Source organism: Lissotriton vulgaris, chromosome 1_1 (assembly GCF_964263255.1).
Source record: "Lissotriton vulgaris chromosome 1_1, aLisVul1.2, whole genome shotgun sequence".
NCBI lineage: Eukaryota > Metazoa > Chordata > Amphibia > Caudata > Salamandridae > Lissotriton > Lissotriton vulgaris.
In genome coordinates, this window is record NC_141685.1 from 372,196,362 (window position 1) to 372,223,813 (window position 27,452).

Consider the following 27,452-nt stretch of genomic DNA (forward strand, 5'->3'; position numbering starts at 1 on the left):
GGTATGTCTTTTTAGGTCTCGCCTGTCGATGCGCATGCGCATCGAGCAAGCGAGACTATGGGGGCTCATCCACTCTTTATCTAACTTGCAAGGAATCGTGGCGATTCCTTGCAGTGCCCGTGACTTTTAAGCTCAATGCGCATGCGCATTGAGCTTAAAAGCGCGTGCACATGCCCCCAGCCGCCTGCCTTGCCTACTCTCCCGCCCCCTCACTTCTTGATTGCACGGCCGCTAGGCCGTGCCTCCCCTACTCTCCTCCTCCTACTCTGTCTGTTCCCGCACTCCTCCCACACCCCCGCTCCGCCCCCTCCCCTGCCTGCCATGTCGCGTCGCATTTCTCCTTCCCCCTCCCCCCAGCCGCCTGCCTTGTTTCCCTTCCATTTCTTGTTTAAAAAAGTCTCCTGCGGCAGACTGAAGCCATAGCCATGTCACACGAGTAATCTGAAAACTTGCGAGCTATGCTCTCCCCTAACAAAAGCTAGGGTAGGCGAAAGTCCCTTCTTCCATGTAAGACTTATAACTATGCACATATGATATCCGCAATTACATTTCGTTTGTAGCCAGCGTGTGAAATATATGTTAGTCTTATCCATTGCTGTTCAAGAGTTATCTGGGGTTCATTGTAAGCAGAATTGGTGAATAAAAGGAGGACCCAGAGCCTTTCCAATATGGCAGCTTAAAGTGGCCGCTTTCAGTCCTAGTCCTTCTTTTAACTAAGCTGGTTCGCAGTACAGTCGCTGTTTGCTGACTAACTAAGCTGGTTCGCAGTACAGTCGCTGTTTGCTGACGCCGAGCTCCCGGTCCCCGGCGGTGTTGGTAGTGGGATGCTTGGCTGCTGGTGCTGACTCTGCTAGATCTTTGCTCCGTGATGTCCTTACGGGGGACTGCTGGGTTGGGGGAGCGGAGCCCCGAGGGGCAGGCCCCGGCTCTGGCCCGAAGGCTGTCAGAGTTGCTTTCCTCTGGAGGGGACTCTCTCTGTCTGCCCTGGGATCGCTTCTCTGCCTGGCTGCACTGTCTCTGTGTGGTGGGCTTCGACCTGGAGCTGGGCCAAACCGTGGAGGTGAGTATATGTTGTGAGAGTTTGGTTATCTAAGTGTGCGCCTTGTCGGGGAGCACTTACACCGATAACACTGTAGCTAAGTACTGTGTTGTTTTCGATCCTTTTTGGGAAAAGAAAATGATCTCTCTGCCTCCCACAAAGTGTGTTCCCGGCCTTACGGTGTTCGGTCACCAAGTTCATTCTTCACACAACTCAGTCATTTCATCCTTTCCGTCATTCAATTCACCCGTCCGCCCCCCCCCCCCTCTTCACCAGTCTCCCCCCCCCCACCAGTCTCCCCGCCCCCCCCCCCCCCCCCTCTTCACCAGTCTTCCCCTTATCAATCGGTTCATTCTATGCGGGTCTTTTTACACTTCACATCAGTCCTCACTAACTGCCTCTTGCCCATTCGCTGTACTTGCCTCTTTATTTTTACTGTCTCTCTCCTCCACCTATGCATTCGCCCTACTTACTCATCATTGAAATATAAATCACAGACCTGCGCTGTACTTCTTATCTGAACCACTTTACGGCATTTATTTGCCCACTGTTCTGTGGATTCTAAGCAGATAAAATCTAAAAAAGTTATTTTTGAAAGAGGTATGTACAGACAGGGGCCATTAACTGTTGGGGATCATTGAACATGTTAGGGCATTAATACTGGTCCCAAATTGAAGCAAGTGAGCTCCAATTCCTCCCTCCGAGTCGCCTGCCTAAGACTGCATATAATTCTGCTTCGCAAACACATTATTCCTCATACTCTCATGCACTTGGCTAAAGTATCCTTTCAGTATGCATAGCCGCCAATACATCGCGCCTCATTTGCTAGGCTGAAAAGCCCCTTCTGCACTGTTGTCACAGCCCGGTCTAAGATTCTAATATTCTGTTATGCATTCATCCCAGCCCATTCCTCGGAGTCTCAAAAGCTATAGTCCTTTCTGTATCCCTACCTGCCTATTACTCATGGTACACTGCCCACGGCTTTGTTGTCCTTTCTGCATCAACAGACTTTTCTTAGCAGTCCGCATGCAAACCTATGCAGTCCACTCTGAATCCTTAGAACCTAACCCCTCCGCCCCCTCCCCTTCCCGCCGTGTCGCATTTCTCCTCCCCCCTCCCCTTATCTGCTTTCCCTCCGTCTTTTTTTTTTTTTTAGCCGCTCCGCCCCATCCCCCAGCTCAACTCGTAAATGCTGCAAAGTGACATGATCAGACCTACCAGACCTGTAATACCTGTGCCAAAGATGCTGAATACTGATTAAGAAGCCCCGCTGGCCTTTTAACAACCCTCACTCACCCTCACTCACCCTCACTCACCCTCACTCACTCACCCTCACTCACCCTCAACCCCTCACTCACCCTCACTCATACTCACTCACCCTCAACCCCTCACCCTCACCCTCACCCACCCTCAACCACTCACCCTAACTCACACTCACCCTCACCCTCACTCACTCTCACTCTCACTCACCCTCAACCCTTCACTCACCCTCAACACCTCACTCACCCTCAACCCCTCATTCACCCTCAACTCCTCACTCACCCTCACTCACCCTCACCCTCACTCACCCTCAACCCCTCACCCTCACACAGTGCAATAGGTCTCGGAGGATTTTTAGTTAGAGCTTCTACAATTGTTTATGGCTTTTTTTATTTGTAATTCTTTAGCATTGGCTACAGGAAACAAAAATGCTAAAGATTTACAACAAAAAACCCATAAACAATTCTAAAAGCACTAACTCTAATGCTGCGAGACCTATTGCATTTCCAATGCTTGTTTAGTCTGTAAGCACTATTTCCTCTACTGCAGGCACGACCTGCTTTCTTGCAACATTCAGCGCACCATGCGTGATTTCACTTTCCGGGCCGCCCGGAACAATAGCGGCTGCTTCTTTGAATAGATTTGAGCTATTGGCATTGTAAAGGACACTGCCTTTTATTTATGCTCATCCATCTTGGAGGTATATACTCAGTGTATATATAGGGGTACAAACTGGGGTGGAAAGTATTCCCAATACATGGGACCTACCGCAACTGGCAGCTCGTCTACACTTTGCATATCTGAAAAAAACAGGTTAGTATTAGATTCCTTACCGTAGAATATTCCCAGGCGTCGGACTCGATCTGGAAAATTTTGCGTAGCAGAACCCCTATGCGTCGGTAGGCAGCTGCGGCTCTGCGTCCGGCGTCGTTGGCGCCGGGATGATGTCATCTGAGTACTTAGACGCCGCCTTCACGAGCTGACGTCAGTTAATCTTTTTTCCGCGCCAGGTCCGGAGAAAGTGGTACCCTTTAGTAATTTTTTGACTAATCTTTTTCGATCCTTTTTGGATCCGTTTCAAGACATACAACTCCATCAGTGCCGGTAGGGATGCCCTGGTTCAAGCCCTGTGCCGACTTCAGCCAACTGATGTTGGTTACCGACCACCATCGCCGGTGCCTACATTGCCTGGGGCCCGACCATGATGGCAAGTCGTGCCCAGACTGTCGGGCCTGGACGTCAAGGCGGGTGCGGTCCCAAGTCGAAGAGGCGTTATCGCTCTTCTGACTTACCCCGACGCTCGCGCGACGCGGCCGGGGGTTCGAGTGACACTGCCCATGCGGCTCAGCCGGAGCTGCAGGCGTCGCGGCCTGCTCCATACCCGCCGGTCCCAGAACGCGACGCCGTAGGAGATCGAAGCCTCCCTCATGGCCATGAGGTCGCTCTCTCCTTTCGGGTTCCCCGGCGCCGTCGGCGACTTTGGTCCCGGCGCCGCAAGGCCCCGCTGGATCCGGATCCGGTTCCGGATCCGGGTCGCCGCTGGTTGACCTTACGACCCCGCCGGCGTCAGCCCCTAGGGTGTCATCCCCGGTGTCGTCCCCGCACGACGCCGTCCCTGGTCCACCCCTCGGTCCGGATCCGGCGTTGGAGCGGTTTCGCTTGCGCTGCATTCGGCGCCGGCCGAAGTGGAATTCTTCGAGAATCTGGGTCCATCCTTTGCCCCTGAATTTCAGGACATGGACGACGAGGGAGACTGGGGGGGGGGGGGGGTGTCTGAGGACCCTCTGGCACGTGAGTGCCAGTCATATCAGAGACTAGAAAAAATGGTATGGGGTTCTTCTCACCTCACCCTCCCGTACCTGAGCAGGAGACATCCAAGGATAAAAATGTAGAAACAAATGGTACTGAAGGGATCAATCCACTTTTAATTATCGAAAAAGAAACAATTTATTGTCTTGTGATTTGCGTATTATACGCAGGGTAAGTATATATTAATTCATATACACATATATGAGCGAACAGCCAGGGAGGCACAATATAAACAAATAACACAGTCTATATACAACACATCACATGTACATTATATACAAATACACAAAACATTTACAATATCAAAAACACTTCTCTGTACCCTTAGGACAAAAAATATATAAAATATATATATATACACACACCAATTTACATATGTACCTCCTCTTAATTTGGAGTGGAGTATACAACAAAATGGTAGTCCCAAAAACAAAGCACCAGGGGGTCAACTCAACAACCCAGCCTACATTTGTGTTGGTGCACCATGGAAAAAAATCCAATCTTCCTTAAATTTTAACAGGGGACTCCGTTCAAAGCATAAGGTGTCGACGCGGTCGCGTTTCAGCCAGATGATATAGGCTTCATCAGGACATGGGTACTCTTTTCTTCACAGCCCTGGCTAAACCTAGGTCAGGTTTCACCGGCCACCCCACACAACCACCCAAGTGGGTGGGGTAGAAACCACCGTCTCGGCTCTAGTCTCGTGAACTCTTATATCTTCACAGTGTCCGCCCAGATAGAGAAAAGTATCTGAAGTGGCTCAAGTCTTGCGGTCTTCCTTCAGTATCCAAAAGGTCGGCGGCACGTTAATTCAGTGCTCGCTACTACGTCTCTCCAGTCAAACCACCAGAGAGTGGGTCTGAGGACCCTCTGGCACGTGAGTGCCAGTCATATCAGGACTGGACACGGGAACTAGGGGAAGCCAGTGGCTTGGATACCTCCCCAGACACTGGTTTTGTCTCCCCTCCTACCGTGGCTACGGAGGAGGGGGCTGCTTATAGTGTGGTGCTGACGAGGGCGGCCAAGGCCTTGGCTCTTGAGCTCCCAGCCGCAAAGGTGAGGTATTACATCCTCACAGAGGTCCTTAAACCGCAGGTAAGCTCTCCAGAGCCTCTACTGCCATTTAATGAGGCTCTCACGGACGACCTGTTGGGCACCTGGTCCAGACCCGCTACAGGTCCCCCTGTAGATAGGAACGTCGCTAAGCGCCACCGCCCTGCTCCGGGCGACCCTAGTTTCTTGTCCACCCACCCCCGAGGGCCTGGTTATCCAGGCCTCTACTTCTCAGTCCGCATTCCCGACTGCACCACCAGATCGGGAATCCAAGATGTATGAACAATTCGGCAAGAAGATGTTCTCCTCCCTTAGTTTGGGATTGCGGTCGGTCAACACCGCGTGCCTCTTGGGCCATTACACCCACTCTCTGTGGGATACGGTCACGGAAGTGCTGCCTGAGTGCCTGGAGGGAGCCCTGGTGAAGCTTGCTCAAGCCCTCGCGTAGGTAAGAGGCGCAGCGCGGTATTCAACACGGTGTGGACTGGACACCACGGACTCGCTGGGAAGAGCGATTTCCACGACTGTGGCGGTTCGCCGTCACGCCTGGCTGAGGTCCACCAACTTCATGACCGATGTCCAGAACACCCTTATGGACATGCCGTTCGATGGCAACCACCTCTTCGGTGGCAAGGCGGATAGTGCGCTGGAACGCTTTAAGGACTCCAGGGCTACGGCCAAGTCCTTGGGCCTGTCGGCCTCGCGCCAGCAAACTTCTGCCCAGCGCTCCTTTCGTGGCCACGGAAGGAGTGCCCCCACATGTCCTGCCAGCCACGGGCCGCAGACTAACATTCAGTGTGGCTGCCGTGGTTTCTGTCGCGGCGGTAACAGGGGACAACGGCGCGGCCAGTCCACATCTACCCCCGCAGCATCCGCCTCAAAACCTTCCTAGTCCGATCTTTCAGGCCCATTTGACGCCAGTGGGGGGCAGGGTTCGCCATCACCTCCTCCACTGGCGCTCCATCACATCGGACAGGTGGGTGCTGAAAATTGTCCGAATGGGCTACTACATCCCCTTCGAGGCGACCCCTCCAGCCATGCCACCGCAGTACCACCGCGTGTCGGGGGATCACTTGCAACTTCTGCAAGAGGAAGTTACAGCCCTCTTGGCCAATGAGGGCCATCGAGCGCGTTGCTGGGCCAGAAGTAGGGTGTGGTTGTTACTCCCACTACTTTCTGGTTCCCAAGAAGGGCAAAGGGGGCCTAAGCCCTATCTTGGATCTGCGGATCGTCAACGGCTTCCTCCGGAAGTAGAAGTTCAAGATGCTGACTTTGGCTCAGGTCTTAGCTGCCGTAGACCCGGGAGACTGGATGGTAGCGTTGGACTTGCAGGACGCCTGTGGTTCACGGTAGGCCACGAGCATTTTCAGTTTCCCGTGCTCCCAATCGGCCTTACCAGCGCCCCACGGGTGTTCACGAAAGTGATGGCGGTGTTTGCAGCACATATGCGCAGGTTATGGGTTTCAATCTTCCCCTACCTCGACGACTGGTTGTTGAAGGCGGGCTCGCCCCAGACAGTCGTCAGCCACCTCCAGACTATGTCTGACCTCCTGCACCTGCTGGGGTTCTCTATCAATGTGCCAAAATCACACCTGTTTCCCTCTCAGAAGTTCCTCTTCTTGGCAGCGGTTCTAGACTCGGCGCAGTTTCGGGTTTATCCTCCCGAACAGCGGGTTCGGGATATTCAAGCTCTGATTCCGATCTTTCAGCCGCTATCCCAAATCTCGTCAGGTTGACGCTGCGGCTTCTGGGTCTGATGGCCTCGTGCATCCTTCTGGTGCATCACGCCAGGTGGCGGATGCAGGCTCTGCAGTGGGACCTGAAGTTTCAGTGGGCCCAGCATCAGGACAACTTGTCCGACCATGTCTTGATCTCGGAGGGCACTGCAAGACAGTTGCAGTGTTGGCTCACGGACCGTGATTGGGTCAGCGGCAGATCCCTCTCCCTACCCCAGCTGGAGCACGTAGTCGTGACGGACACGTCCCTCCAGGGCTGGGGGGGCCACATGGGAGAGGCGGAGATCAGAGGCCTCTGATCTCCGGCGGAGTCCCGGCTCCACATCAACCTTCTGGAGCTGCGGGCGATCCGGCTTGCACTGAAGGCATTCCTCCCCTCTGTCCGTGAGAGTGTAGTGCAGGTGTTCACGGACAACACCACCACCATGTGGTACTCCAACAAACAGGGCGGGGTGGGGTCGTGGACCCTATGCCAGGAGGCTCTGCGCCTCTGGCAGTGGCTGGAACATCAGGGCGTGACCCTGGTGGTTCAACACCTGGCAGGTTCCCTGAACGCCAGGGCGGACGAACTCAGCCGTTGGTGCATGATGGATCACGAATGGCGTCTGAACTCGGACGTGGCGCAAGGTCTCTTTCAGCAGTGGGGAGAGCCTTGGTTAGATCTATTTGCCACCGAAGAGAACGCGCAATGTCATCAGTTCTACGCGCTTGGAATTTCCAAGGCGGCACTCGCTCGGAGACGCTTTTCGTCGCGAGTGGAGTTGCGGTCTGTTGTACGCCTTTCCGCCTACACCACTTCTGCCCAGAGTGCTGAAGAAGATCAGATGCGACCGGGCCCAAGTCATCCTTGTGGCTCTGGACTGGGCACGAAGGTACTTGTATCCCGAGCTACTCAGCATGTCAGTCGATCCCCTGATTCGTCGCAGCAGCAGGGGACGGTCCTCCACCCGAACCTGTCCAGCCTCCACCTCCCTGCGTGGAGATTGAGCGGCGACAGTTGAGGCCATTTGACTTGCCTCCTGAAGTCTGTGATGTTATTCTGGCAGCCAGGCGTCCCTCCACAAAATCGGTATATGCCTGCAGGTGGAACAAATTTGTGGCATGGTGCACAGCAAAGGCTCTGGATCCACTCTTTGCCCCTCTTTCTGAGGTTCTCCTCTTTCGTCTTTCTCTTGCCCAGCAGGGTTCTGCTCTGGGCACCATCAAGGGCTACCTCTCTGCAATTTCCGCCTTCTTAAGGCTCCCTGATCAGCCCTCTTCGTTCAAGTCCCCAGTTGTAAATATATTCTTGAAGGGCATCACTCATATGTTTCCCCCTGTTCCTTTCGTGTTGCCTCAGTGGGACTTGAACATTGTTTTGATGTGTCTGATGTGCGCTCCCTTCGAGCCACTTCATAATTGTCCTCTTCGTCTTCTTACCCTCACCTCTGCCAGGAGAGTGAGTGAGTTCCAGGCTTTTTCCTCACAACCTCCTTTCCTTTCTGTCCATCCGGACAAAGTTGTGTTGCGGACGCGACCCTCTTTCCTGCCCAAGGTAGTCAAAGCCTTCCACATCGGGAAGTCCATCACCTTGCCCACCTTCTTTCCGCCTCAGCATCCCTTGAAAGAGTAAGAGAGGCTCCACCATCTGGACCCAAAATGTGCGCTCTCATACTATATGGATCGCACACGCCAGTTCCGGGTGGATGACCAACTCTTTGTTGGTTACGTGGGCGCTAAGAAGAGACGGGCGGTGCACAAACTGACCATTCCCCGATGGGTCGTCTTGTGCATCAAGGCTTGTAATTCACTGGCTAAAAAAGAACCTCCTGTGGGGCTACGTGCCCATTCCACTCGGGCCATGGTGGCTACTACTGCCCTGGGCCGGAGAGTCCCCTTGCAGGACATCTGTCAGGCAGCTACGTGGGCCTCGCTGCACACGTTCGCAAGACACTACTGCCTGGACAGCCAAGTCTGGAGGGATGGCTTTTTCGGCCGTTCCGTTCTCCAGGACTTTCTGGTGTGATTATTGGTTCGCAGAACCACCACCGGCGTTGGTATTGCTGGGGTATCTAATCTAAGGTAAGGAATCTAATACTAACCTGTTTCTTTCAGATGCACAAGTTACTTACCTTCGGTAACGATATATCTGTAAGAAACAGTAGTTAGTATTAGAATTCTTACCGCCCCACCCATCCTCCCCGTTCCGCGAACCGATATCTAGGGTTAAGGTCATCCCCTTTCAGGGCCCTAGTTTCATGGCATCAGTGTTAGTTTTTGTCATGGCTCTGCGTTTCTGGCGTGGAAAAGCTGTGTATAAGAACTGACGTCAGTGCGCGAGGGCGGCGTTTAAGTACTCCGACGACGTCATCCCGGCACCAACGACAGACGCAGAGCCGCAGACGACGCCTACCGACGCGCAGGGGTACTGCTACACAAAATTTTCCAGATCCAGTCTGACGCCTGGGGATATTCTAAGGTAAGGAATCTAATACTAACTACTGTTTCTTACAGATATATCGTTACCGAAGGTAATTAACTTGTGCGTCACTTATTCTCTAGTGTATTGTAGGGTCGGGCTCTTCTCCGTGTCTAGGCTGGTCCTGTGTTTGGCTTTTGTAGATCTGTGTAGGCGGTGAGGCCTAGTGCTTGTCTACCTTATACTACTTATGTTGTGCGTGAGTTCGAATATTAATGCTATGATTATGCAATGTGTGGTACAGGTACGTGTCTGGTAGTGGCTATAGTTAATACAAGCGTGTCCACAGTTTGTGGGGTCACCAGCGGTGGAGTCACTGAGTCTGCTCGAGATAAATTTGTTTTGCTGCCTTCTTCCGAGGGAAAGATGTGAGGGCCTCTCTCTTCATCTGTGGCTGTTGAAGCTGGTCCTAAGTCTGCCGCTGCCTTTCCTGCGCTCAGCTATGATGTGCTCCAAGTCTTGGGATCCTGTGACCGGTGTACGGGGAATGGCTTTAGAGCATAGGGTGGGTTTCTTGGGGCGGCGGCGGCCTCTGTTCTTAAGCACTTGTAATTGTTCATTGAATTTTGGGGTTGGGTGTGAATGGTTTTGACAGTTTTGTTCCATCCGGTCATATGCTACAGCAGGGTCCATGAAGAATATAGTGGTCCCACCATGCATAATCGTCAGGCGTGCTGGGAATAACAGCGAGCATTGGACTTCTAGGAACGAAGATCGATTGCTTGCGCTGCACTGCTCAGGAGTAGTCTGGGAAAAGCATGGTGTGTTTATCTTCGACTCGGATGGGCCACTGTTGTCTGGTGGCACAGAGCACAGCATCTCGATAATGAAGAAACTTCGCAAGCAATGGACGACGGCCGGCACCCTGTGTGCGCTCTCTATTTAGAAGAAGGCAGTCAAATCCGCAGTCAACGTGAAAGTGTGGATTCATGTTTCTACGTAGCAATAGGATTCATACCCTTTATGCCCTCGAGCAGGCCAGGGACGCAAATGTTGCATCTTCTCGAGCGTCATTCTAAGTCATCTGCACATTCTTCCAGGGCCATTACTCGGTTGTGCAGTGTTCATAATGTTTCTTTTTGCATATTTGCTAGGGGTTGTACAGTAAAGAGTTTAATCTCCCCATCCGCGACCTTATTCGCAAGTTTACAATGATCATTGCGTAATAGATTAAGATCTGTAGCCAAGGCTCCAAACCGATCTTCCATTGTGACCCTGGAAAGCTCAGTGGCCGCTAATACCTTATCTAATATGCCAGACATCGATAGGGGGGAGGGTGTGTCTGTGTCTTCTTGCTGATTTTTCACTGTCTGAGTGTGACACTGTGCTTTGTAGGGCCCCGGGGCCCCGGTGTTGGAGTGAAGTTTCCCCATAGTTGTACTTGGTTGGGCTCGTCCTGTCGCCTTGGAATATTTCAGTCACTGTAGTTGGTCCTGGCTTGCGTGCGTTATCTATGCCTGTAGTGAATTTCAGGCCTCTGTTCTGGTACAGGGACAGCTTAGGGACTACCAGGGGGTTCCTGGGGGTTCCTGGTCATGTGTATTCCTTCTGGACCTTAGTATAGACGTAGGAAGAATTATTGTTTTAATCTCTCAATTGGTAGAGGCCTCGTAGTGCGAGAGTCACTTGGCGGTGCTGCTGCACCTGCCGCACCTCGGTTATGGTGCCAAGTGGCGTGTGTGTTTTATTTGGAATTGTTCAGGTCCTTATATTGCGCAGGGCCTCTCGGTATCGTGGATCCTTCCACAGGTTCCATGATGAGGGCTTGGTGGGAGAAGGCAGTGGACTTACCTGCTACCCTGCGGTTCTAATCGTGCTTTCAAGTCTGTGCAAGGGTAGGCGGTGCAGCTATGAGGGATGTAGCTCTCAGGAGTCTGCCGGGCTCCACTTAGTCGCTGGGATCCCGTCACTCCTATCAGTGAGTCCCTCGACAAGGGCTCCGGATGACACACTGGGCCTTTGCGGGAGGAAGGCTGTCTTGTGGCCACTGCGGAGGCGCTCCTGGGTGTCCCCTCGGGAGCGCCGACCTCTGTGTTCGTCTCCTCTGGGTATGTAGCGGGATTGCGGCCTCAGTCGTATGTGGGCGTTCAGCACGATAGAGCAGATGGGGGAGGGCCTGTCTACCATCTTTGTGCTTTGCGCACACTATTTTCCTCATTTATGGGTTAGGTGGCCCTGCCACTATGGCTCACCTGGTCTTCTTTATGTCCCCTTCCGTCACGGAAGGGTGTGTATCTGGACTCCTGTATCCAGGCGGTCGCTGTTGGTGGGCTGTCTGTATGTGGAGGGAACGTCTGGACCTCACTAGCTGGGCGGTTCCACCACTTACACCCCAGCTCTTACTGGTTCCCTGTCTGTGGTACAGCTTCACATTGTCCACAGCTGCGGATGCTCTGGGGCCCATGGGTTGGCCTCGACGTCACCCTGTCTTCTTCCCGTTCATCTGTACTGGGAGGCCTCCGTGTTTGTTGCTGCGCAGCAGTGTTATTATTTGGGAGTCCGCTCTACCGATCTGGTCTTTCCTCTTAGCACCTGAGGGCCCCTCTAAGGGGATGGGTCCGGACATGTTAACACAATTTTATTTAAATGCTCCTCACCCCCCCACTTTCCCTCCCTCCAATGAAATATTGCCACCTTTTATGTCAGGGTCACACTGTGTTTTGGACATTGTAGTCATCCAGTGGTATTGTAAGAGGTGATTGTGATTTAACAAAACATTATGAGCCTGTCTGCAGTAAACGAAAACAATCTTGTTTTCCCAGACTCCGAGGGCAGAATTGTTTCAGTATGTTTCTTGATTTTAACTTAGAATATTTTTGATTTGAGACTTGACTTCCTGTCAGACTCCTTGCTGCATCTGATTGAGCTTTATGATTATACTGATTTACCATGCATTCCAATTATTCTTATATTGTTTTAATTACTGCTCTTTCATTTTAAAATAAACCTTCATGGTTTCTAAATTCACTGCTTTTACTCCAATGGACTCCATCCTTTTTGATTCAAAGCTTATTTATTGATTATGCCGATTTATTTGCTGTTATTACTGTTTATTATCTGTTGGCAGACACATTGCCTCATATGTTCTTCAGGTTAATACGCTCTTCGATCTTGTCTAGGCACTTTATCTTAGATTTCCTGATAAATTAGTGTCAACAGTATTACAACTCAATGATTTGCGCCTTGAACCTTTCATCACCTTACAGTAGAGCTTCAACCCAGCTGAGTCCAAATACATGCAGATCTCAGAGGCTGACTGTACCCTCTTTCATACATTTACCCATTCTCTGCCTGTTTAAATGCCTAGAGCTTGTGCAGTGCTATAACTTGTTATCTATGTTCTGATGCTCAAAGAAATGTTCATAAAATAAAACTTTGTAAATCAGGCATCAGTGATGGCAGATTTGGATATTAGATGATTATGGCTGAGAAAGTGTTGACTTGATGCTAACACACTGTAGAGACCAAAGGTCTTGGCAGACTTTAGCCAGGACTCGTATGTCAGTAGGCACATTTTCTTGATCTGTGTTTTGGCACTATTCATCTGGCCCTGTTCTGATCTTGCCCCTGTTGGTCTAAGTAGTATCACTAGAGTGATTTCAGGTATTAGTTTTCAACTGTCTGGAGACATCCTACGCAATGTTTTAAGCATCAAACATTTGACTGGACACTGGTGGAGATAGGTCATCACATCATTGACTTTAGGAAAAATGTTCTTCCTGTGACTTTGGAGATCATCGAACACTACAAGCACAATGAATCTGTCTGTCTTTTGCTTTCTTGCCCTAATTGTTCTGGGTATGCCATGACGTGGGTCCCGGGCTTACTGTGCCACTGGAATCAAGCTAGCTTGGCTGAAGAGGGATGATACCCCGATCTGGTCCCAGGATGCTTGTTTCCAGTCCAGGGACGGCCTGGCTTGGCAGTACGGTCTGGATTGTTCCCATGAGGCACAGGGTCAAGACTGATTTGCATATGGCTGGTTTTAAACTGGGGTGGCATGGTGAGCAAAAGAACGATGGATTTAACCCAGATATATTGACTGGGGGTGAATATTTGATTTGTTCAGCATTCCATCCATCATCTGTGTGTCTTTTACTTTCTTGCCCTAAGTGAGCCAGGTATGATCAGACGTGGGTCCCGGGGCTCACTGGGCCACTGGATTCAAGCTAGCCTGGCTGATGAAGGATGATGCCCCGAAACCGGTCCTAAGATGCTTGTTTCCAGTCCAGGGAGGACCTGGCTTGGCAGTTTGGGCTGGACTATTCCCATGAGACACAGGGTCAAGACTGATTTGCATATGGCTGGGTCTAAACTGGGGTGGCATGGTGTGCAAAGGAACGATGGATATAACCCAGATCTATTGACTGGTGGGTGAAAAAGGTGATCGTAATGATCCTGTAAATTACTGACCAATTAGTTTAATTGATATTTTACAAAAAATATACTCTAGGCATATTTTAATGAGGTTGAACGATTGGCTTGAAGAAATTAATGTGATCTCAAAATTCCAGGCTGGATTCAGAATAAAAACAAGCGCAATCAACCAGGTTTTTAGATTTTTGTGTTTATGCTGTAAATATGTAAATATAAAAAAGGGCCATTTGTATATTGCTTTCGTAGACCTAAAGGCCGCTTTTGACCTTGTACCCTGAAATTTACTTTGGGAAGCATTGAAACATCAAGGCTTCCCTGTTGAGCTCCTGACGCAGTTAATAAGATTGCATGAAGACAATTATGTAAAAGTCAGATGGGGCCCGAGGGGTGAATTAACAGAGGCAATTCCGGAAAGAAGGGTTGTGCGTCAGGGGTGCGTACTGGCACCCACGTATTTTTAATGTATGTTAATGACATCCCGAGCTACTTAATGGGGTGTACACATGATGCGCCTAAGTTGGGTGGGGATCTGATGTCAGCTCTTTTATTTGCTGACGACACCATACTGATTTCACAAACATCCAAAGGTCTACAATCTTTACTGAATTCTTTTAATACATATTGTAAGGAAAAGGGCCTTGAAATAAATTCTGGCAAAACAAAGTACATGGAAATAAATCCACATAAGTCTTTTAAAAAGAACCAAGCAGTTAGTGGTCAAAAACTAGAGTATGTACATTATTTTTGTTATTTAGGCATTTTGGTGGACACTAACCTGTCTTGGAATCAACAGCTGGAACAAAATAAGATTGTCCAACTTCAAAACCTTTTTCCAATAATAAAGATCCACGGGAGCAGTTTATCCAAGGCAGTGACTCCTGCACTGGAGGTTTTCAAATACAAAGTACAAGCTGCGTCATTGTATGGTGCTGAAATCTGGGGACCACAATGTAAAAGAAGCTTTGAATTGGGGGAAAATAAATTTATTAGACGTGTCCTGGGGTTGCCAGTGAGAACACCTCTAACACCTATTTTCATGGACCTAAATTTTAAACGTACAGATCATTATGCAGTATTAAGACCATTATTATTTTGGGCAACTCCTGAATTTACTAGTTATAAGGATGGTCTACAGGAGTAGGGTTACACCGTGGATAAAACATGTCTCTCTTTGGTTTGAGAAATTGAGGTTGAAGCATTTTTGGGATACCCCGACAAAGTTAACTATGCATAGTAAAAAATGACTTAAAAACCTTTTTTGGACGTATATCCAGAACAATGTGTTGCATTGTGTGAGTAATGGCACGTTAACAACTAAGTTTCTTCCTTACAAGGAAGTAGCCACTTTTGAACCTTTTAGGGATGAGATACATCCGCCACTTGCTAAGGCCTTGTACATGAAATTCAGATACGGTGTCTTAAATATTAACGCAAATACGTCAAAATGGGTCTCAAAAAGTTATAGAAATAGTAATGAATCTTGTGAACTGTGTCAAAATGCACCAAAGGAGAACGAATTACATGTTTTATTCTTCTGTCCTGCGTATGGTAAACCGAGGCGCAAATGGATTAAAACTATCTGCAATAATTTGAATATTAGAATCTGTGCAGAGGCAGAAAGAATGCTGAAGACTGATACATCCCAAAAACATGTTTTCAGTGTTAGTAGGTTTCTATTTAATGTGAGTTTAATAAAATCAAAAACTGGATTAAGATTATAATTATGCACATGCACTTTATTCTTAAATGCTAAAAATAAAAAACATAAAAAATAAAATTATGAAATTACTTCTCTAGCTTTAAAAAAAATTTGCATAGGTATGCCATGTAAAAATATAGCACATTTTATAAATCATGTACATGTTTAGTTACAGAATAAGAAATATTGACCTTTGTACAAAGTGTGCCACTCTTTTATACTCTTCAGCCTAGGTTTTAATCTATTTATATATTTTAATAAGATGTTTTGGTTGGAAAAATATACTACTGATTTGAATTATTAAGCCCCGAACATGAAGCCGATCGACGGATTGTATTTATATTTGTTTTTTGTATTGTATAAATTGTATATGTGTGTCATGCATCTTTTATGGTTCTGTTTCGAACTGAAATAAAGAATAAAGAAGACTGGGAGTGAATGTTTGATTTGTTCTGCTTTCCGTCCATCATCCGTGTGTCTTTTGCTGGTCAAAATGATGTGCAGGCCTTCCCTGAATGACTCGTTTTGGGACAGAGCTGTTAAGAATTCGGTCAGGAACCGTGTTATATTTTAATCATTTTGTTATAGTTTTTTACGTACACATTGGTACATTATCTGTGATGATTATTAGTTATTCCTCATGAGGCTTCATGATACTGATAGTTATTAATGATGCATGTGGTTTGGATCTTTATTAATTTTCAAATTTATACTCTGGATGTTATTCGACTGCCTGTGCCTTTCCTCCCTTCTCTATCAACCACATATCGTATTTTCTGGAGTATAAGACAACTTTTTAACCCTTGAAAATCTTTTCAAAATTAGGGGGTCGTCTTTACGCCCAATCATCTTATACGCCAGAAAATACGGTATGTCCTTCTCACCTTTATTTCCAATCTTTGCTGCTCAGACCCTGCACATATGTTTCCGAACCTTGCACACTTTTGGTATTGCACTTGGACTCTGGTTCTTTTAGGGCATTTGAGTTTATCTTGTTTCTATTTCCTTTGAAAACCTTTAGTAAGAAATCTAAAAAAATAGCGAAGAATAGGTTCTCTTTATATGTATACTGCTGATATTTTTTCTAGTTGTGTTCAAAATATGCAAGCGTTGATCTGATCTGGCATCTTAATATTGAATAATGTGTAATATAAGTAAGTAAAAATATAAATCGGTAAGCTTTTGCATTCTTTTGTAGACCCCTTACGAAAAGGGGAGCCTCGTCCTTCATCACTCCCGGTGGGGCCTGTGGGGACGTCACTAAATAATCACCGGACTCCAACTCCAAATAGTACAGGTATTTGTCCTATTTAGAGTGTAGTATTTTTACCAATGGCAAACTGCAGCATATGAGGAATGATAATATTGCTACACGTGTGTACATTGTGGATTCAATTCTGATGTGATGCCAAGCTCGTTTTGCAAGATCAGCTTTCTGTTGGGAGACATCACTAACTATTAATGAATTAATATTGGGATATTTGAAAACCATTAAAAGGGTAACACAATTTAAGGTCTTAACAGGAGGGTTTGTATGTCAAAGAATGCATATTTTCTATTCTAAATACTTCAGATGTGCCATGCATTTATCTGTTTGACTAAATAACTAAAGAAGAAAAAGAAAGAACGGATAAACCTAATTACATAATATTCAATGCATTCCTGATAAAGTGCAACACTTTAACTCAAGTTGTGCTGGATGATTGTTAATCTCTGGTAATTTTTATTCTTTTAATTTTTTAATTTTGCAAATGATGATCTCCAACACATGCTTTCTCTTGAATCTCCTTGATATTTGACAGTGCTCGAAACTAGCAGCTAGATTCATGAAAGGAAATTGCGCTCGCAAAGGGCCAGATTCTGAGAATCTGACCCTTTGCGAGCGCAATTTTTGCATTTGGGATTCATCATCCCAAATGCAAAAATCGCTATTTGCGAAATTGCATATTTGCGAGGAATTGCATTTAAGGAATCTCTATTAGAGATTCCTTAAATGCAATTCATTAACCAATTTTAAATTGCGAATTCGCAATATTTGGCCGCTATTTACCACGAAGTCTGACTTCGTGGTAAATAGCAAAAAAATAGAAAAATGCACTTTAGTGCATTTTTCTCTGTTGCATGTTACACACACACATGTCCTTTGGACATGTGTGTGCGCAACACCTGTGTAAATTTGCATTTATGGGGTGCTAAAGGGTGTCCTTTGGACACCCCAGGCACCCTTGAAATCGCTATCTTATTTGCAATTAGCAAATTGCTAATCGCAAATAAAGAATACTCCCCATTCATTCCCATGGGCCTTTAGGCGATCGCATATAAGGAATGTGTAGGAATCGCAATTTAAGACCTTAATAGCGATTCCTTAATAATCGCTATTAAGGACTCGCAAAACGGCTCTTTGATGACTCTAGATGTTAGCCACTCTAGTAAATCCCCAGAACAACCAACCTACTTCAACTTGATAATTTTACCTCAGAACCTCCAATTCATTAACTGTCCTTTCTTGTTCTCACTACCCTCTGACACACACATCACAAGTCTCTATGTTATGCCTGTTGTCCGCTATTAAATGACATTTTTCAAATTGCATCTCACTATGCTTTTAAATGTCAGCTACATAATTTTCCTGAGGGTTTATTACTGTGGCAAGTATTCTGCATTGGTGATCGTATTCTGAGGCATAATCTGGCTCATTCTGTCTCACCATAATTGATGTTCTGTAAGATCCTGGACTTTGTCTCATGTCGTGAGAAATCCCAAGCAGGGGAGAAGTCTATCTGGCAAAGTATTTTCCAAACCAAGAGTCCACAATTACGACCAGTAAAGTATTTAACAAACTGACCTATGTACCAGTGGATTGATTTGCTGAATTCAAATTCAGAGTTGGTACTGGTCTTCTCCGTAGCCTTCTAGTACCTGAATGCAGAATTCATAATAAGTGGAGTCAGAATGCTAATGGTTGAATCAACAGCTACTCCTAGGAAAATGGAAACGACAAGACGAAAAATCTGGCAAGAGTCCAAAATTTGAGCCTACGTAACATATAGACACATACAAGATTTTTGTAAATATTTATTGCATTTCTTTTTTTATTGGTTTATCTGCTTTGAATAAGCATTTTTTTCAAATAATTGTGCACAAAAATATGAGTTTGCATTGGGTCCCTACTACCTGCAGAAGGTCAAAACAAATTGGCCAAACTTCGGTTTTATGTATGTGTATCTTTCAACGACCCGATTTCTTTTTCTTCTTCTCTTGCTTAGCCACCAGTGGGGAATCAGTGACTTGTAATGACAAGGAGACAAAGAAAAATGAAATATGGAAGAATGATTAGAGGTACAGTGGTAGATGGAGAAAGAATATAGACTGTGGAGGCAGCGCCTGTCCTTCTCTAGTAGTTATTGGAAAATGTGTGTCTGACTTGGCAGGGACTGTGGCAGACATGGTGAGCTGGGCTACCTAGTTTCCCGTAGTATAGTATTTGATTTAAAGGGGCTTTGCTTTTTGTTTAGGAAAGATCTAATTTGAACCAAAGCTGTCTTTGAGAGTTCCGACCAGGCAGGGTTTCACAAGCCTCTGGGTAAGCTTGACACTTTGACAAACGTTTGCATTAGGTTTTGCCCGCTAATTGTTTGTTTCATGATCTTATGCCTGCTAAAAGCTTGACCAGCATAGTTTATAAAGTTAGATATGCATACCCTTATGTAAATAGTGTTTTTGTATGACCCGAGTCACTGTAAGGGGCTTTTTAATGAAAGGACTGAGCACACAAAGTGTTGATGAATTGTGGCCTGTGATTAATTTTTTTAGGACATGTATTTTGTCTGTTTATAATGACCACGTTTGATCGCCTATGGAACATAGTATTAGAAAGCATGTTATTCCTTTTGAGTTGAGGTATGTTATGCGCAATTATAATTGGCTGGGTCTTGCAAGCAATTATGGATGTACCTTTTAATTTTGTTGTAATTTTCTTATTCCATTGCTTCATGAGCAGTATATTCTCTGGTTCAATTTAGTTTATTCTGTATTACATTTTAAGTGAATTTAGCATGTTCTGTGACATAGAGACATGCTTGTTCTGTGACCTAATGATGGTCATATTTTGTAGGACAGCAGTGGACCTATTTTTCATCTCCTTGCCTAGGAAACCTTAGCCAAAGGTGACTCATCTTGTTAATGACATGTGCACCATCACTCTAGTGCTCTAGTATCAGTTCGGGACAGAAAATCTACTCATCTATGCTTTGGGAAAATCTTTGTTTTAAAACTCCATGCATATGTTTCAGAATGGATTGCTTTATCATATTTTAAGATACTCGGTTCCTCACAGAAGCCCGACTTCAAACCAAAGGTTTCTGCATTCCTGACAACGATATTACTCCTTTATGACCACTATAGCATTACTATAGTACATATACATCACACTATTTGTCAGTACTAGATACATCACACTATTCGGACAGTCTTCTCTGCCTCTCATTTGTGATACCCTATCACAACACATGATCCACTTTTGTCCTCCTTCACGCAGTTCCTCGGACGCTAATTAACTCAGCTATGCCGTTCGGTATTACCTTTTTAAACTCAAAAGGATTGTTGATGCTAGGAGAGAGTGTACTCAGTAGAAACACTGTTTTTTGTTTTTTGAAATGAACGCTTATCAGAGATTTGCTGCATGCACTTGCCTGCACATGCAGACAGTTAGGAACAAACACATGAAGGTGCAATATCTTATTTTATCAAGTCCAGTATTCAATAACGTCATAACCAATCACCATTTATGACTGCTGCTCATACAGTAATGCATGCTATACATACAGGATGATGTGTACAGAGTACTTCCTGTTCTGTCACATAGACCTTCAGTGGCTGGAGAGGAGTAACTGATTGAAAAAGAGCCTTTCCCAGCAACAAACCCATTACACTCCATCCCAGTGTTTTAAACCACCTTTGGTTTCCCCCAGCTGGTGAGAGAACATTCCTCTTCGTATAGCTGTCCCTAATGAAATAAACAAACATTCAGACACCTACTCACACAGTCACATTCTCATAACCAGGTGTTTCATTGCTTTAATGTAACATGCTTAAAACTCTTCCACCACCTTTGCCCCCGGTCCTAAATTGCATTTTCTTCCGCCCTGGACAACCACAATTAAATTGACCCTTGAAAGTTTTCAAGGGCTGTTCCACTTTGACTCCCGTCTCAGCACTCCCCTGGCCTTCTTAACCCATTTGACATTCCCTGTCTGGAAATTCACATAACTTCTAAACATTTTCTCATTATACTACGTTTGGTACTCTCCCGGTTCCTAGCTATCTTTCTTCATGCTTCTCCACTAGTACGTTTAAATTTCCCCTTCATTTCCAAGCATGCAGGACAGATTTCAGTACATACCGTCCAACTCGCATTAAGTAAATGACACATGCCAAGCTACTCTGGGCAGCATTTTCCTGTATGTTTATGCCAATTATGCAAGTACGTGGCTCAGTGCAACCAACATTTCTGGATATGTTACTACTCTCCATCACCATTCTGTTTTTCTTAAAATTTGCCATCCAGTTCTACAATGCAGTACACAATGGTCCACTGCAAATCTCCCCAAGAATTCCTTTAATAGTTCAGATACATCAGCATCTCATTTTTGATTACTATGCTTTTTTGTCTTACTTTCAAAACAATTTATCCGAGGCTTTAAAAATCCAGACTGTTCCTACCTTTTACTCACTTTTCACTTTATTCTATTTAGAAAATAATGCATTGTGATCACAAAAAACGACTCTTTGACCCTAAAATGTCCAGCTGTCCTGCTTTATCTAATGCAGCATGCTTCCACCCCATTCCAGACATGCTCACTAAAGGCATTGTAATTGCCTTTAACTCCTTTTGAATTGCAATACATGCCAACCATCTCTTCATGGCCTTCTCCACTCAGTCGTCTGTTTGTGAACGCTGATTTCGCCCTCTTAGCCATACTATTCACGTCCATCTGCTTTGGTCAGCCTATGTATTAAACTTGCTGATTTTTCCCAACACCTCATCTTCATCACTGACTCTGCACATTTGAATGCTCCTTCTATGCCTTCCATTTTACTGTGCAATTCTGATGACTTTTTTGACCTGCAGTTTCCTAACCTTCAGAATCTCCCTCGTACCAGACTGGACCAGAAGGTCTTGGAAAACTCCTGTGTGCTGGTAGGGGGTGCCATCAGCCTCCATCACGGCTCGGTCCTGTCTCTGGTCATGATAACACAGAGCTGCATAAGGATGCTGCCCCTACATGCTGAAGTTAGTTGTCTCATATTTTGTACATTGCCATAGACTACAGTTGACAACATTGACCACAGTAGGCCACGGTTGATCTATGATGTGCAAGAATGAACTCCAGACTGTATTCTTCCCAATCACCCACTGCACAGGAGGCAGTCTGTGAGGAAACTGCGGTTAGTGAGAATATTGATGAGAAAGTCTTAACAAACATAATTCTTTTGATAGATACTTTGATACACAGATTTCTTACTTTGTAAATCAGTAGCAAAGCAATGCACTCTGCAAGGATGTGTGTCAGAGGTGCAGACTTGCAACTGAAAATCCTGAAGAACCGAGCAAGCAAAAGGATCCCCTCTGTAGACTTTTAAATCAAAACAGTAGTGCCTGGTGAAAGTATGGTCAGATGCCCACATGGCTGCCTGACACATGTCCAGGACAGGAACACCACAAGCTAATACAATGGTTAGTTACTGCTCTTCCTGACAGAAACAGGGCTGACTCCCACGTAGGGTCCTGACATTGCTACAGCTATACCTCCCGGATACAGATCATTAGACAGGACTAACCGACCCAGAGGCGGACTCGCCGTCGTTTTAAAACACATCCAGTGGTCCACTATCCCGGCTATCACCAATGGCACCATGGAACACCTGACCTTCAAACTCCTCCCACTGCCAACTACACTCTAAGAGGCATCCTCGTCTGCAGACCCCTCCCCGCCCTCACATATCCTGAGCCAACTTTGGAAGTACAATTGCGTGCTTTATTGCCCCAATGCTGGACTCCAGCGCCTTCATCCTCTATGCACCCTTATTCCTAAACACTAGACAACTTCCGGCCCAGCTCCCTGCTTCCCTTCCTGGTAAAAGTCATAAAGAAGATCGTGAACCTGCCTCTAGCTGCGAACCTCAACCGCAACAACTCTTTGACACCATCCAGTCTGGCTTCCGACCCAATAACAGAACTGAAACCTCTGATAGTCACCACGGATGACATCCGACTGGTTATGGACACAGGAGACACTGCTGCCCTAATACTTCTGGATCCGTCCTCCACATTCAATACCATCTTGCATCCCATCCTCATTCAGCGCTTGCATGATGCTGACATTCAGGGACCAGTGCTCCGCTGTATCTATTTGCTCACATGCTGCACCCAGTTGGGCAGAATTACTCCTTTGCGAAGTTCAACAAGGATGCTCGCTCAGCCCACGTTGTACAATGCCTACATTGGCCCTGCTCGTCAGCATCATTTGCACCAACCGAATCAGTGTTTCTGAAAGAGACATTTAGCTGCACATTCCTTACCTGTATACTTCCAGGCGTCAGGCTGGATAGAAAAGATTTTTCTTAGCAGTACCCCTGCGTGCTGGTATTTGGTGTTGGTCGACTCTGCGTGACGTCACAGGCATCATGTTTATCATCGTCGCGATGTCTGCGTCGTCAATATAACCGCCACTCCAGCATGCAGTTCTTTTTTTTTTTTCGCGCCAGCCAGCTGCAGATCAGTTGAACAGAACTTACCCCCTGTCATTTTTTGACTGTTTATCGACTCCTTTTGGTGTGTTAGGAGGTCTAGTACGAAGACCTTGGGGTTCAAGCTGTGCGGTGCTTGTCACCGCGCCATGTTGGTCACAGACCACCACTTAGTGTGTCCCTGGTGTCTGGAGTGCGACCATGACACAAATTCGTGCTCCGATTGCCGGGCAAGGGCTCTCATTGCCTGATGTTTTTCAAAGTTCACTTTTGTGAATTTGTTATATGTTTTTGAGCATGTAAAGGTAAAGTTGATTTACCAAAGGGTTGTGGGTATAGTAGATAGCTCCATTGTGTAGTGTAATGGGAATTTTTGCATGAATTCCGTGTTTTCAATGAAATGCGTAGTTACCAAATCTCTGTAACTTCCGCTAGCGGAGCGCAGTTCATTGCCCAGGGTTAGTTTAAAGTGTCTGTGGGGGCATTCCTGATTTTGTGCCAACAGTTTATATAGGTCCCCTGCCTTGCTAAGTGTTGTTTGTGAACCCAAATTCAAATCTGATCTGAGCCGCCAAGGCATAGGTTGATATATTGAAGACGATCCTATAGGTTCTGATAATAGTGCGGTCCAGAGTTTTAGAGTCCCGTCCTCTCAGGGCTTGGCTACCGCATGAGATGGTAGGTAAGATTTTGGATTGTGCGACCTGGAGTAGAGGGAAGAGCATGGACCTGTCTGCATAGATTTTAGCGCTCGGACGCGCGAGTGGAAACAGAAGGAATTCTTTGGTCCTGCTAGCGGAACGCCTGGTAAAGGGTTCCTAATATAGTGTTGTACTTACAGGAAAGCGTCTTATACTCTGTTAAATACCGCTACAAAATTGATTTCAACTGTCCTTCTATATCATTGCTGCTATTATCGGAACACCTGGGAAAGGGTTCCGGGCTTTTTAGCAAACTCTCTTAAGGCTTCACCACTTTCACAAAGTACCTCTTTTGCCGTATTTTTTGCTGGGTTTGTACATCGCTCCTCTCCCCTCAGTTTTTCCCCGGTCCACCGCGGCTTGTCCCGTTTGAGTGAAGGGAGAAACCTAGAACACAGGAAGGGCTCTACCTCCTGCAGGGCACATCGCGAAGGTTAGCAGTCCAGCTGCTTAACCTAAAACATAAAAGCAGATGCACACACCAGCGCGCAGCGGACGCTCCAAAGACGTGCCTAAGGCAAGCCCGTCTGCGCCCGTCCGTGCCCATCCGCGCCCGACCGGGCCCAGGGGCAGGAACCCCTGCCAGTCTTCCCATAGAATATATCAACTACACCAGTAAAGAATTTCAGGCAATTAAACAATCACTTTATACCCTCTTGTCTCCACTCCATCTCACCTAACGATCAAGACAGATGCTCATACTACCCATTTGTACTTACCCCTTCCAACTTTGCTTCCCCACCCACCAAGACAACCCTCAAACTTGCCCCTTCTTTACTTTAGATCTTTGCCAAAACATACTACAGAGATATCAATACTCCTAAACGATCTAAAACCCAAAGTACTGTTCCTTACGGAGACCTGGCTTACTGCTAGCTTGGATCCAGATATAGTACAAGCATTTCCACCAGGTTATCAGATCACACGTTTAGACAGAGCAACCGGTAAGGGTGGTGGGATTGCCATCATCTATGAAGATTAGATGTTATGCAGACTGTTAGGTAGCCCGCTATCTGACTGTCAGAACGCCCAATTCGCAATCAAATTTTCCCCCACTCATACTTTTTCAGGCATCCTTATATACCGGTCCCCTGGGGCTCCAGGGCAATTCAGTCAATCTCTTTTAGAGTCAGTTACCAATCTGGCAAGTTCTGCATCTAACTTACCATTCTCTGAGATCTCAACCTCCACTTTAACGATCTGGCACATGGCCAAGCAACAGATCTAACCCTAGATCTTGCCTCCTACCACTTAGCACAAAAGGTCTTGCAACCCACACATACGAAGGGCCACCTTCTAGATCCGATCTTCTCAAATCTTGTGGAATTAGAAGGAACAGCCCCTCTCCCCCTCCCATGGACAGACCACTTTTTAGTACCTTTTTCTTGGAGACTCCATCTGTGACCCCACTGTAGCGTACAGAAACTTTGTTACATGGATTGACACCTCTCTGAATACGGTACTTCCCAAACAAATCATGAGGAAGAATCCCAGACCTAATAAAAAAGAATGGTACTCAGCTAAGCTTCGCCTCTTGAAACAACATGCAAAAAAACTGGAACGCACACGGAGAAATGATTTTGCACCTAACAAGAAAGTAGCCTACAGGGAAGCTATAGCTACCTATAAGGCTGAAATAAAAATAGACCAGACCTCTTTTTATGAGGAAAATATTTCACTCTCAGCCAATTCGCCAAGCGACTTCTTTTCCATCAAGAAACGACTCACCGGACCGTTCAGGACGGCGCTGCAACGAACAAGCACACTTTTTTCTCATCAAAGTTCAAAATATCCTGAAGCACATTTTCCCGGCTGAGATTACACTTTCTCCGAAGCATGAGAAGAGGGACCAAAAAGAGAATATGCCCCTCTTGGACTCCTTTGCGCCCCTCACACAAGAATCATTCCTACCCATCCTGGTCTCTGTCAAAAGTGGATCCCCATTAGACCCGGCCCCATTTAACATCCTTAAACGTGCCGTACCCACTAGCAAACCCCCTATCACTGACCTGATTAATGCCTCATTATTAACAGGCATAGTCCCTTCCGAATGGAAAAGGGCTATGGTCAAGGCTCTTTTGAAAAAAACCTCATCTTGACCCTGCCGAACTTGGCAACTACCACCCCATATCCCTTCTCCCTGGTATCAGTAAATTAGCGGAGAAACACGTTAACATCCTTCTCTCTGTGTTTCTTGAGGTCCATGGCCACCTCCATTCCTCACCAACTGGCTTCCGGCCCAACCAGGGCACCGAGACAGCCCTATTGGCAGTCGTGGAAACCTCAAAAAAGATTCTCGACCAGGGAGGGTCGTCAGCGATAATTCTTCTAGACCTAAATGCAGCCTTTGACACGGTGAACCATTCCATCTTGGTTCACCGTATCAAAAAGGTGGGACCGTCAGCAACGGCTCTCTCATGGCTTCAGTCTTTCCTGCAAAATATCCTTTTTCAAGTATTCGGAGGTGAGACACGATCCAAATCCCTCTCTTTGCCGTGTGGAGTTCCGCAGGGCTCATCTCTGATCCCTACTCTTTTCAATGTATATATGGCCCCGTTGGCAGATATTGTATCCCCCTTCGGTGTCCATATAGTTACATATGCCGATGATACCCAGCTGGTTATAGCACTCAATTCGACCGAGCAGACATCTACAGATCTCCACTCCTGCCTCAAGGAAGTCACCAGCTGGATGAGCACAACACATCTAAAGCTCAATGGTGATAAAACCGAGCTGATGGGTCCCGGCAACCAGATTAACTTCAAGTCCAATACCATGTGACCAGTCAGTATGGGCCCGGCCCTCATACCAGCCCCCATACCAAAACCTGAAATAAAGAACCTAGGAATCTGGCTTGACCAGGAGCTCTCCTTTAAGACCCAAGCAAAAAAGACTGCTGCTGTATGTTTTGGTCTTCTTAGAACATTCCGGAAAGTGCTCCCCCTGTTCCTCCATCAATCCAAAAAGCTCTTGATCCAGGCCCTGATTTTGGCCAGATTAGATCATGACAATTCTCTCTATCTGGGTACCCCGAAGTCAGCAATTACCAAACTGCAGGTTGTACAGAACTCTGCTGCGAGATTACTTACAGGAACTAGCAATCGTTCCTCAGCCAAACCAGCCCTACGCTCCCTCCATTGGCTTCCAATTCATGAAAGAATACATTTTAAGGCCTTATGTAATATTCACAAATATTTGAAGGGGACTGGCCCACCACTCACAAAGGCCCTTGTTAGACCTTATAAAGCCAGCAGAAGTCTCTGTTCCGACGTGCTCCATCTGGCCGAGATTCCCAGAATCATGAGGTTTAGATCAGGTGGTCGCCTCTTCTCATATAATTCTTTGAAGCTCTGGAACTCCCTACCCCTCACCATTCATAAAGAACCAAATCAGCTGGTATTCCGTAGACAATTGAAGACCTGGCTCTTTCCATGAAGATCCTCCATATCCCTCCTCGGTTCCACTACAGCGCTGGGATGCCATATAGCCATGCGCTATACAAAAAAACTAATTCATTCAATTCAATTCATTCATGTTGCTAACACCAGTCCTTTCCTTCGGATTGTTTCGA

General features: G+C 46.6%; 1 protein-coding gene across 8 annotated transcripts in view; it reads left to right on the forward strand.

The window, feature by feature from the left end:
- OSBPL9 (oxysterol binding protein like 9) overlaps positions 1–27,452 on the forward strand; it is a 1,205,712-nt gene that overhangs the window by 675,408 nt on the left and 502,852 nt on the right. For 4 of the 8 annotated variants that reach the window (XM_086952425.1, XM_086952426.1, XM_086952429.1 and 1 more), the window contains one exon: positions 16,630–16,728. The exons of the other annotated variants lie outside the window; for them this stretch is intronic. In XM_086952425.1, coding sequence (XP_086808551.1) covers positions 16,630–16,728 — 99 coding nt within the window. The remainder of the gene's footprint in view (positions 1–16,629; positions 16,729–27,452) is intronic. 8 annotated transcript variants of the gene reach the window in all.